The sequence below is a fragment of the Hippocampus bargibanti genome, linkage group LG18 (genome assembly GCF_051943395.1).
Source record: "Hippocampus bargibanti isolate YZ-2025 linkage group LG18, ASM5194339v1, whole genome shotgun sequence".
In the NCBI taxonomy this organism is placed as follows: Eukaryota; Metazoa; Chordata; class Actinopteri; order Syngnathiformes; family Syngnathidae; genus Hippocampus; species Hippocampus bargibanti.
This window is the reverse complement of record NC_142751.1, coordinates 10,119,324-10,131,971: the sequence shown is the minus strand read 5'-3', so window position 1 is coordinate 10,131,971 and position 12,648 is coordinate 10,119,324. Positions and strand designations below refer to the sequence as shown.

At 39.0% G+C, this 12,648-nt stretch overlaps 1 protein-coding gene across 1 annotated transcript; it reads left to right on the top strand.

Annotated features, from left to right (window-relative positions):
* Positions 1-1,894: 1,894 nt before the first annotated feature.
* scarb2c (scavenger receptor class B, member 2c) lies at positions 1,895-12,506 on the top strand. Its single transcript, XM_089020811.1, has 12 exons — positions 1,895-2,120; positions 2,523-2,680; positions 3,713-3,857; positions 3,952-4,143; positions 4,251-4,342; positions 4,582-4,701; positions 6,709-6,887; positions 6,964-7,082; positions 9,345-9,418; positions 10,567-10,618; positions 10,851-11,003; positions 11,742-12,506. Exons 1-12 carry the CDS (start codon positions 2,001-2,003, stop codon positions 11,811-11,813), a joined length of 1,476 nt encoding a protein of 491 aa, XP_088876937.1. The 5' UTR covers positions 1,895-2,000; the 3' UTR covers positions 11,814-12,506.
* Positions 12,507-12,648: the final 142 nt, after the last annotated feature.

The following is a 12,648-nucleotide window of genomic DNA, read 5'->3' as shown; positions in this document are numbered from 1 at the left end:
TGATTGGCTAGTGACTAACCAATCATGTGACTAGCCAATCATAGTTTGCGAAAACTGACGATTTCAGTGCGTGCAAGCCCTGGGATGGAACGACCCTGGTAACAAATGATGGCTGAAATGCGATTGGTTAAATGCTTAAATACACAAACACACATCTCGAAGCAGCACAACAGGGGAAAAGCAATGAAAGGAAGCTGAAAGACAACTTGGAATAATTTAATAAGAATTCAGGGACAAAATATAATCCACATTAGTCTGTGATGGTTTTAGGCTAGCAGAGAAGGCCTAGCGGGCCCTGACGGCCTACCACTGAATGAATATGAAGTCTAAACATCCCATTTACATGCCATGTTTTCGTTATCTTAAGCTAGCAGACTAAGTCGAAGTTATGTGGTCGTTTCAAATGCACCAAATATTCTTTTTTTTTTTTTTGTTCGTCTGGTTTGTTAGTTTGACAGTAAACTTCAACTGGAAATAGCCATTTTTGTATGTCATAAGCTTTCGTCTGTATACTTGACTCGTTCTTCATTTGCACCACAGGTATTTGGTTTCTTTTGATTTTAAACTATGTTAGTGAGTTGGTGCATGTTGGTCTATGATGCAATCACAATGTCGAGAAAAAAAAATATTAAATGCAAGCAGCAACTTGTCAGTGCTTTATGGGTGCAATGTGTTGATCTGATTTGGTGAACTCATATGAGGGCTTATTGCAACCTTATACAAGATGACAAAAGCAAATGTGTTTTGAGGGTAAATATGTCAATAAAAGAAGAGAGAGAAACCAATCATGCATACAGTGCTGGAAAGAAAATGAGACCCTTCAGTTCTTCACTTCTTTGGCTTTTATTTTATCCACAGATAGTATACAATTTAATGAAAAAACGGTAATGTAAACCAATAATTTACAAATCTTATATGTAAAGGAATTATTTTAAGAAAATAGGAGGGGGCTCAAAATAACAGACTTTAAAATACTTCTTATGTCTTAAGTGGTACGTTTTGGCACGAATATTTTTTGTCAAACTAAATGATTCTCATAAGGGTGGTCAGATTGTTGAGTGTTGAACGTCAATAATGAACATACTATACTGTCTTTCGGCGATTAATTAAAAAAAGAAAGACACTGCCCTCTAGTGGAGATACTATTAGAGTCAGTGTCTTTTTTGGTACGACGTATTGTTTGGCTCTTAGAAATGCATACGTGGTGGTGAGGCTGCATGCAACTCGAGTAGTCGTTTTGATGACTTGACTTGACAAAAATTAAAACTTGGGAATTGAAGGGGTTTTCAAGGCTTATGGCAATTTTGCTGCCCACATAAATATTGTGAATGGTCTGATCTGATCGGCGTGGTCGTTGTTTCGCCACGGTGACGCAGTGTTGCTGATCAGGTGTTCTGCGTTTTCGCCAAGATTTAATAATGATACGAGTCGTTACATTTTTATTTTACTTGATCTGTCTGCCGACGTCTATCAATGAGCCTGCGTTTAAAAAAAGTAACATATTTATTGAATTGTATTAAAGCTTTTCATCTTTACATTTTTTTTCAGCCGAAATGCGATTAACATTTACTATGAAATGCTAATTAAAAATACATCAGGCGAACCACGAAAATCAGATTTGTAAATGTCACGTGGTTTGTGACAAAGCACAGTAATCGACAAGATAGTAAATGACAGCACAAACAGCGGATTTTCTGTTTAAAACGCTTTATTTTGGCGCTATAAAACAAAATACTTCAAAACGTTTGCATTTTTATGTATGACTTAAATTGTATGGGTTACACATGGCGTGTTTTGCGGTTGTGCAGCATGACAAACGAAAATAAGCAACTCTCGAAGAAACAGGAAAACGCAGGCTGCAAGTATTTTAATTTGGTATGTAATCTTTGTTTCCTTGCGTAACTTCCGGGTAGACCAAAACAACTGCGCGTTTTCTGGTGCGCTGGCGTCATTTTTAGCATCACTTGTCCGCGTCTGACGTGACCCGGTGCCGCCCCGTCATGATTAAATCGTGTTTTATTTATACATGCGGGTTATTTTCGTTTTTAATTCTCATTGGGGGCATCGCGCTGTCCTTGTCAAACGTGTTTTCAAAACTGGTGCAGTCGGTGGTGGAAAAGGTGAGCGAACACCGTCGGTCGTCAGACATGTTTGTTTGCGGCTATTACCACTAATATCGAATCTAGTACATGTGATGACCTCGGTTGGACACAGTTTAATACTAAAAATAACGCCTCGTTTATTTAATCCTTCACTGGCCTCCTTGTTGTGAAATACTCCCATCTGACCCTTCCCACGTGATGATACCAATTTCAGCTTTGTCAGCATCTTATTTTGCCTCCTAAATGTTTTTTTTTTATGGTTGCTTCTTGCTTTAATATCGGCATGACTCAAACTACCAGGGACAATTTCCTTGTGACTTGTAACATACCTATAAAGATGATTCAGATTTTTCATTGACAATTTAAAATATGTATATATTTTTATCTGAAACTAAACATATCTCTGTATCCCATCAACAGGAAATCGTGTTGGAAAATGGCACCGATGCATTCAATGCTTGGGAGGATCCACCGGCGCCGATATACATGCAGTTTTATTTCTTCAACCTGACCAATCCACTTGAGGTGCTGGATGGTGACAGGCCTGCTGTGTTGGAGATAGGACCGTACACTTATAGGTAATTACACAACAGAATAATTTGGACAGGTACGATTCCCATGCCCCTATTTGCTGAAAATGTCAGAATTCAGTGGGCCATAGCTACCAAACCCCTGCTCGGTTAACCTAAAATATGATAATTAAGTCATTCACTGCCCAGACGATGTGCAAAAATGTGTCCACTGCAGTGCTAGGATTTTTGTCATTGTCACTCGAATTCCAGGACCTACAGAATATATTTAGTTTTAGGACTACATAAACATTCAATGCAGCGTAAGAAAACTGAGACTCTCTTCTTTCATAAAATAATAATAATAATATTATTATTATTATAATAATTATACAGTAAAGTCTCGTTATATCGATATTCAAGGGAGTCCAAAAAAATTCGATATAACCGGGACTATCGATATATCCGACCCTGTTTGCATGTAATTTTCTCCGTGCGTGCATAGAAATAGTATCGATATAACCGGGACTATCGATATATCCGATATCGATATAACGAGACTTTACTGTAATGATAATAAGTTAATTCTTAAATTATATGGGTCTGGAGTTACATGGGCTTGAAATGAGGGTGGCTGTCCAAAATACAATGCAATACATATTGGTTTATATAGCATTTTACAACAGCTGAAGCTGGAACAAAGCACTAACATGAAAAAAAGGGAAATGCTGCCCCTTGTGGAAGGGAAAAAACATTGCCAGAGGCCATGGACAGTGCTTTATTGGCACCCAAACAAGAAAAAACAAAACCCGAAAAAAAATCAGGAATGGCGCTCTACGTCGTATTTTCAATTCCCGAATAAATTTGTGAATGGCGTGTGAATGAATTGATATTGTCACAATCAAAATCTGCACTGGTTTATAATTTCAGAACCTCATCCTGAGAACAGCTATCATTTTCTGATGAAATAAGTGAATTCAGCTAATTTTCCACAGTGTCTTATTTGGCCGAGATGATTTTTATGAGGAAATACTGGAAACATCGTCATTGCAGAGTTCCTCATGTCCACTCTAACCCACTTATTTCATTTCTTCATTTCAGAGAGTATCGGCCCATGGAAGAAGTGATCTTCCACGATAACGGTACCAAAGTAACCGCGGTCAACACAAAAACATACATATTCCAACTCAACATGTCACGAGGTCCGGAGAGTGACTTGATCAGGACAGTTAACATCCCTGCGGTGGTGAGCAAGGCTCTTCGTGTTTGCGTTTAACTTCGAGCTTACTTTTGGTCAGAGGAGGAAAAAAGCTGTTCTCTTTTTGCTGCCTGCCGTTTAGACAGTGATGGAGCGGTTCAAGGATCAGCCCGTTTTTGCCAACCTGATCTCATCGTATATGAAGGAAAAAGACGAGGGCCTCTTCACCACACGTACTGTGGGAGAGCTTCTCTGGGGCTACGAAGATGCTCTCATGAAAGCCATCCACACCTTCAAACCTGATGTGGATCCTTTTTTCGGGCTCTTCTACAAGGTTCTTAGAATTCACATCATGAAAACCAATCAGGGGTTGAATCAATTTTTTTTAACGCTTCGCTTTATATGTTTTGTTGACACAACGCCTTGCTGGTGTGATTCCAGAGCAATGCGAGCAATGATGGAGAATACGTGTTCCTCACAGGGCAACAGGACTACAAGGACTTTGCTCGAGTGGATACTTGGAACAATCAAAGGTAATCTTTCTCACTCATCTTACCTCTGTCACGACTGATACATTCAATCAGCTTTTGATTCATCAGTGAGCTTTTGATTGATTTATGCAGAGGCTGTAACATTCTTACGACTCCTATACTGTATTCCCCATAAAAACAATGAAAATGTGTTGTTATTTTAATAAAGCCTGAATGCTCCATAAAAACAAAATCCAACCTGCATTCTAATCTATCCGGAATGTGTTTGTTTATTCATGCAGGTCATTGAATTGGTGGACGTCCGATGAGTGCAACATGATCAACGGAACCAACGGCGCCTTCTTCCACCCTGTCCTCACGAAGAATGAAATGCTCTACATGTTCTCCTCAGACCTGTGCAGGTGGCTCAGAAAACATTCACACAACTTTGTTGTTATTTCGGGTGATTTTTATTTCAAAATGCGTTCAGGAAAAAAAAAATTTTTGCTTTAAACACATGTAATGACAGTGTTTGAAATAACGTGTGCCCGCAGGCCCGGGGCGTACAACTTTTACGTAGGCCATACAACTTTCAAAACTTTAAAAAAAAAATTTTTTTAAATCAAACGTTTGTTTTATTCAATAAAGCAAAAGCTACAAGCAAACTGCTACAAGCCACATGGACTCCTCTTTCTAAGCGGCTTTCAAAACTCTCAAGTACACTTTTCAGTCACGGTATAGTCCAAAGCACGAAAAAGGCTTCTGATTGGCTGCTGGTGCCGAGCATGCAAATTGCAAAACTGTTTGGCAGCCAATCAGAAGCCTGTTTCGTGCTTTGGACTATACCGTAACGGAAAAGTGTACTTGAGAGTTTTGAAAGGCGCTTAGAAAGAGGAGTCCACGTGGCTTTGAGCAGACAACGCAACACAAACATTGCATTGTGCACCATGACTACAAACGACAACTGGAGCAAAATCTTCAGCAAGGGATATTTACCATAAATTAAACAAGGGAGTATTTGTGGTAGGTACTTCCTTAATTTAGAAAAATCCTTTATACTTCGCAACTACATATATTTTTTTGCGATTAGTCGTCTTATTGTGTTTCAAGTTGAGAAAAATGGGACGGGCAACTTTATGGCCGGGCAGGCAACTTTTCAGACTTGTCTGCCCGGGTGTCTGTTAACTTTTTGCCATGAGTTTCAGACACTGGTAATGAACAAAGATAAAGTGTTTTGGCACAGCCAAAAAGCAAAAAAGCATGACTGAAGAATCAGAACATCAACAATGACCGAGTCTGTTATTGCCCTTGTTTGATCTTTCTGTCTGGATTTAGTGAAGAAACGTCTCCTTCATTATGCAGAGTCTGGATATGTGTGTAATCATTTCAGATTTGGTCTTGATAGGCTGCCTCATGAATGAGACTCTGTTTTCTTAGTGCTTTTGGAACACTGTCTGGAACCATTCCGGCGTTTGTGTTTTCATACAGAGATTCCGAAAACTTATCAAGTGATTTGAAAGACAGAAATCAGCTTTGAAGATCATTCGGCTTCTACAGTGCTATAAACTAGAACGCCTTTTTGAAGCCTTTGTAATGTTGAAGTGAAAACAATAGTGACGCGAGAAAAAAAGTACTGTATTTTTCGGTGTATAAGGCGCACCGGCGTATAAGGCGCAGCCCCAATGAATGGTGTATTTTCAAACTTGTTCCATTTGTATAGCGCACCGGAGTATAAGGCGCACTTTCAATGAATGCCAAAAGTTTTGCAAATACAATAGATAAAAGTTTTACAAATATAAGGCACACCACGTTATAAGGTGCTACAATAGAGGCTGGGGTTACGCACTACTTCTTCTACAGGTGGAAATGTTGTGACCAAAGACCTGTTGTGACTCAATATTACTTCACATATCAGGCACACCTGCGTATAAGGCGCAGGGTCATTTTTGGAGGAAAATCAAGGCTTTTGGGTGCGCCTTATAAACCGGAAAATACGGTAATGCTATGTAATGTTGTTTTTTCATGTGTATTTTAGTGGGCTAGTTCCCTTTTCACAGAAGATGATGAAAGTGGATGGGGTGGATAATAGCACCATTCACTTCCTAAAAAGATGACCACCCCCAAAAAAATTAAAAATCAAAATGCGACTTGCAAAATACGTAATAATACATTTTATTTATAAGCTCCTTTCAAAGCGCTAAAGGACACTTTACAATCACAAAACAGGGACATAAATAAAGCCACAGATTAAATTATTAATAAGAAAATTGCTCATGCACATGCACTGAATGTATTTAAATTTTGCTCAAAATTTACAACAAGCAACTTAAAGCAAAAAAAAAAAAAAACACATACACATCTTTTCTTTTTCGCCAAATCCATTAAAAATTCACCATTCGAGCTTCATGAATATCGTCCTCTCATCTCAGGTCTATATACGCTGTATTTGAGAAGGACGTGGCAGTGAAGGGCATCCCCGGATATCGCTTTTCTCCCCCGAGCCAAGTGTTCGCCAACTCATCTGTCAACCCGTCCAACGCGGGTTTCTGCGTTCCCGCCGACAACTGTCTCGGCTCAGGAGTCCTGAACGTCAAGCCCTGCAAACAAGGTGACGAACCGTTACGTTGAATTAAACACGCATCTCATGTTTCCTTAATAACCGGGGTGCCTTGTGCTGCGTTCAGGTGCACCCATCATCATGTCCTCGCCGCACTTCTACCAGGGAGATGAGAAATTTGTGCGGGCTGTATTCGGCATGAGGCCCCGTAAGGAGTATCACCAGACCTTTATCGATCTTAATCCGGTGAGATATATTCTCTTTTAAATGGATTGTGATTGGTCAAGTTGCTTTCTTTCACTGCACACTCATACGTTGAACAACTCGGAGTGGGAACCAGCACAGCCGCAACACGAAAGAGGAAAAACAAATCCTCACTTTCGACTTGTGCAGGTCTACCTGAAAAATGTTCTCATCTCAACCACAAGATGGTGCACTGTGTGAGCTTTTTAACTCATTCACTGCCAGGCAATGTGCAAAAATGTGTCCACTCCAGTGCCAGGGTTTTTGTCATTCTCACTCAAATTGCAAGACCCGCAGTTTGTTGAGTTTTAGGACTACATAAACATACAAATAATAATAATAATAATCATGATAATAATAATAATAATAATAATAATAATAATGATGATAATGCTAGTGACAATGATAATATTAATAATAATAATAAGACAATGTATTTATAACCACCTTTCAAAACTCACTTTTCAGTAATAATAATAATACATAATAAAACATAAACATTTAGAAGCGCCTTTCAAAACTCTCAAGGACACTTTACAGTCACAGGATAAGAAAAAAAATGTTTTTCTGCGGGTGAGCAGCGGCAGCCAGACGCACCAGCGTTCACTCAACCTGGAAGTAACACATTTAACTCAGAATTCTGAATTTTAACTCACAATTCTTACTTTTAAATCAGAATTCTGACTTTTAACTGTCAATTCTGACTTTTAACTCAGAATTCTGACCTTTAACTCAGAATTTCAACTTTTAACTCTGAATTCCGACTTTTAACTCTGAATTCCGACTTTTCACTCTGAATTCTGATTTTTAACTCTGAATTTCGATTTTTAACTCTGAATTCTGATTTTTAATTCTGAATTCCTATTTTTAACCCAGAATTCTGACCTTTAACTTAGAATTCCGACTTTTAACTTAAAATTCCGACTTTAACTCAAAATTCCGACTTCACAGGATACGTTTTTCTGCGGGTGAGCAACGGCAGCCACACGCACCACTATTTACTCAACCCGGATATAATTCACTAACTCAAGTATAAGTATATCATTGGCACAATAATATTTAAATAAAGTAAAACTACTCATATAATTAAACAAGCTGGCAATATGGTGTCTTTTTATGCTTTCGTAACTAAGTATTAAGCTTTGGTAACGAAAGTACTACACAGAGGATACCCTGAACTGGCTACCAGGCATTTGAAGGGCACACACAATTCAGCGTAAGAAACCTTAGTCTCTTCTTTGATCAGAAAAAAAAGAGTTAATTCCTAAGATATATTGGTCTGGAGTTATCTGAGCTTGAAATGGGGGTGACTGTCCAAAATACAATGCAATACATACATATTGATTTATATAGCACTTTAACAACAGCTGAAGCTGTAACAAAGCGCTATAAAGGAAAAAAAGGGAAATGCTGCCCTGTCGTGGAAGGGAAAAACATTTCCAGAGGTCTGACCAGCGCTTTACGGCACCCCGCTGCAAGAAAAAAACAAAACCCGAACAAATTCCGGAATGGCGCTCCATGTTGTGCTTTTCAATTCCCGAGTAAATTTGAAAATGGCAGTTTATGGGTAAAAAGTCCTCAGCGGAGCAGTTGTGCTGGATGGAAATAATCCAGTAGCTCTTATCATCTGCCGTAGTAAACCTGCTGTCGCCATGACAAGACTGCATTGAAGATAACAACAATTAAACCGCACAGTAGCTCAACAGGAACGCCACCACGTGAATGTCATGTTGGCTTCTGAACTTTGACACAAGGCTAGCTAGTTTTGTCGAGCTAGATCATTGGAGTCCAATGCGTTTATATCACAGGTGTCAAAGTCAAGGCCCGCGGGCCAAATCCGACCCGCCACATCATTTTTTTCGGCCCACGAAAGCAAATCAAACTTGTGAAATTCCATGATGCTTGCTAAAATCCGAACCAAAATGTGATATTTTTGGATGTAAACCACAATAACAGTCATTATTCTTGACTTCAGATTTGAAAACTAGTTATTCATTAATTTTGTGTGTGCTCTATATGTAATATGTGGAGGGGATTAAACATTCTAATGGCTTCCCTAAATTCAGAACAGCCCTCGAGAGGAATCCATAACTACAATGTGGCCCGCGGCAAAACATTACTTTGACACCCCTGGTTTATACGAATGCACATACAGCAAGACATTTATGCTGAAAATATTACAAAAAAAAATAATAATCATATTGTGCTGTTGAAATGGGTCTGAAACCCCATTGTACTAACCACAAACATCATGACGCTTTACAGCTCACCGGTGTCGTACTGCAAGCTGCCAAACGTCTCCAGGTCAACGTCTACGTTGAAAAAATGAACAAGTTCAGGTAAAGAGGGTCAAATGCATGCACGCTACATTTGTTTTATACTTTTCTTGAATTTTTACTTTGTACTTTTTTTCAATCACGCTTTTGTCCTTGTGACTGGTCACCTGTTGGAGAGACTGCCAGTTACTTCTCAACTACTACTATAACACTTTAAATTATACTTTTTAATTTTTTTTATTGTAACTGGTGTATGAAATGCAAGATCCAAAAGTCCCATCACCTTTAAAGGACAACCGACGCCCCCGGACAAGTTGTGTCCATAATTTGCAAAATCACTTCAAATGACTTCTACTGAGCGTATTTTACAAAGATTCCACCGCATATAGCTATATTTTACGTTTTAAGATTCGCGCTGAATATTCAGGAAGTCTTGTTTTCGAGTTGGTGACGATACATGCCTTGACGTCACGTCTGGCACGCCCCTGACCGAGAAAGCGACACACAATGCATTTTGGGTACTTTGTTTGGTCTGAAAACTTCGCTTTGATGGCGAAATTAGAAGGAAAACACATAAATAACGCGACGGTGAATCATTGTGTTGCACCAAGACTACTATTTGATACTAGTTGACACAAATTCCCAGCAGACAAATCACCCCTTTTCCAACGGAGCTTGGGTGCCATCTTGTGCATTTTCTAGGACGCTACATTGCAGTCCAGACGCCTCAAAATGACACGGAAGGACTTCTTTAATCGATTGCAAATATTTATGCTTTCCTCTTCAGAACTACATGTATTTCAATCATATTCATAATTGGATGAGTAACAAGAAAGCATCGAATCTGAAGCCATTGTTTTGATTCTTGAGCAAGGCAAGACGTCTTGGCGTGACGTCACGAACAAGGGGGCGGGACCTTCTGAAACTGAAACTTTCTGAGGTCATTTTGAAGTAGTTTTGGGACACTTTTAAGTCATTTTTATTTGTGTTTTGCATTTGACTCAAAATATCAACCTGCGTGTTTTGGGTAATTTAGATGCTATAAAACGTTTTTCTGATGTCTGTTAGGAAACAAAAAAAATGTGTTGCTTGTCCTTTAAGTTTACTGTTTAACTCCCAATTGTGGACCTCTATTATTACCATTTACATTATTTGCAGTCAGTTTGAAATTTTGCAGTCTTAATTGTGGCTTTTTCCCCCTCATTTTTCAGCCAAACAGGAAACGTAACCAGTGTCATTTTTCCTGTTCTCCACCTGAATGAGGTAGATGCAGTATTGCACGCACACGCACACACACACACACACACACACACACACACACACACACACACACACACACACACACACACACACGCACACACGCGAACACACGCACACACACACACACACACACACCACCAGTATCCAATCATCAGGGACGTACTGAGCCCAAAATTCAGGCTACCTTTAAAATACAAACAAACCACCGCCTGCATAACCCTCCCATTTTCCTCAGAGCGTCGTCATCGATGACTCATCTGTGGCCAAGTTGAACGCTGTGCTGATTGAGCAGAACGTGCTGATAAACGTTCCTTTCATACTGATGGGGATCGGCATCATCCTAAGCGGCATCTTCATGTTGCTGGTGTGTCGTCACAAAATGCCCGAGGTGAGTCAGTTCTTCGCGTTTGGTATTTCGTGATTAAAAAAAAAGAATAATAATCTGCTAAATAGTGTTGTCAAACCATGCATTTGTCATAATTATATTTCTTTTTGAATACATACTCAGCATATTAACTCATTCGCTGCAATTCCCGAACTTATTTGGGAATTGAAAAGCATGACATGGAGCGCCATTCCCGAATTTGTTCGGGTTTTCGTTTTTCTTGCGGGGAGGGGTGGCGATAATGCGCTGGTCAGACCTCTGGCAATGTTTTTCCCTCCCACGAGGGGGCAGCATTTGCCTTTTGTTCAGCCGCCCCCATTTCATGCTCAGATAAATCCAGGCCCATATAATTTAGTAATTAACTTTTTTTCGTGTTAAAAAAGAGTCTTCGGTTTGTTACGCTAAATTGAATGTTTATGTAGTCCTAAAAGTCAATATTCTGTGGGTCCTGCAATTTGACTGAAAATGACAAAAAACTCGAGTGGACATATTTTTGCACATCGTCTGGCAGTGAATGTGTTAATAAAGTATCACTCTGCACATCAGAAGTTTGGACTGATGTTAAAAAAAATCATATAACATGTAATATGCAGTAATACATTTTGTTTTTATTACGTAAACATGGTACCATATGGGACATATTCGCTCAGCATATTGTTCAAATATATTTATATTATGTATCATAAACACATTTGTATTTGATTTATATATTTATTTGTTTGTTTGTTTTTATTCCCCCAGAGTACTGCTGCGGAACGGCAGCCACTGCTTTCCCCCGCGCCACCCACTTCCCCACCCCAAGACAGGAAGTAACAGTCGGTGTAGCGGCGCCAGGGTTTTTTTTTTCACCATAACTAACCCAAGAACCTGCACTTTTTGAGGTCTAAGCTCAAGTTTGCTTTTGTGTTCTTTTCCGTTTGCTCAACCTGGTAGTATTGAACTCATTGAACCTTCCGAAACTGAACTACTTGTAAATAAGTTTTTTTTTAATTTGCATTTTATTTGAGAAAATGTAAACTGCAATTCAGTTTACACAGTATCGCAACACTAACAGTATAAGGGAAAGTTTTTGTATGGAAGCAATTGTTTTCCACCAATTTCCAAGATCGCACCACCCAAATCCTGCTGACAAAAAGCTCAAAACTACGTTGGATGATGCTCACAGGCAATGCCGCCTCCTTTTTTTTTGAATGACTGCTTTTATCGGCAACATTTTGCCTGGCTAGTATATTCATGAGTATCCTTTCAAATGGGTTGCATGAATTGAGTTAGTGTCTGACATAAATGATCACAATAACCATTCACCACTGTCACAACTAGAAGCAATTTTAGTCATTTTATGAGCTTTGTGCAATTTCAGTTGCAAAAGAGAAATGTGTTTGCACGTGGATCACTTACTCGCATAAATTAGCATCCTGCACATTTAATCGGTAATCTACCAAACCATTTGTTATTTTCCATAAACCAGAATACAATAATAAATCAGAATTATTGTGCTTCACGTTAGCATCTGGTCATACATTGAATCAAATTTATACTCTTTAATCGTGCTCAGTCTGCTTCTGTGCAGGCCTTCGTGTCTTGGCATTGGAAATTTCTGAAGAAAATTTTAATGTTTTTGTTGTTGTGACATGCATTGCATGTACTG

Excerpts from the sequence above, each read along its gene's own strand:
- scarb2c (XM_089020811.1), top strand. The coding sequence starts at position 2,001 with ATGATTAAATCGTGTTTTATTTATACATGCGGGTTATTTTCGTTTTTA. Across the intron at positions 4,702-6,708 it reads TTCTCCTCAGACCTGTGCAG|GTCTATATACGCTGTATTTG; the intron begins GTGGCTCAGAAA and ends CTCTCATCTCAG. Across the intron at positions 7,083-9,344 it reads CCTTTATCGATCTTAATCCG|CTCACCGGTGTCGTACTGCA; the intron begins GTGAGATATATT and ends GACGCTTTACAG.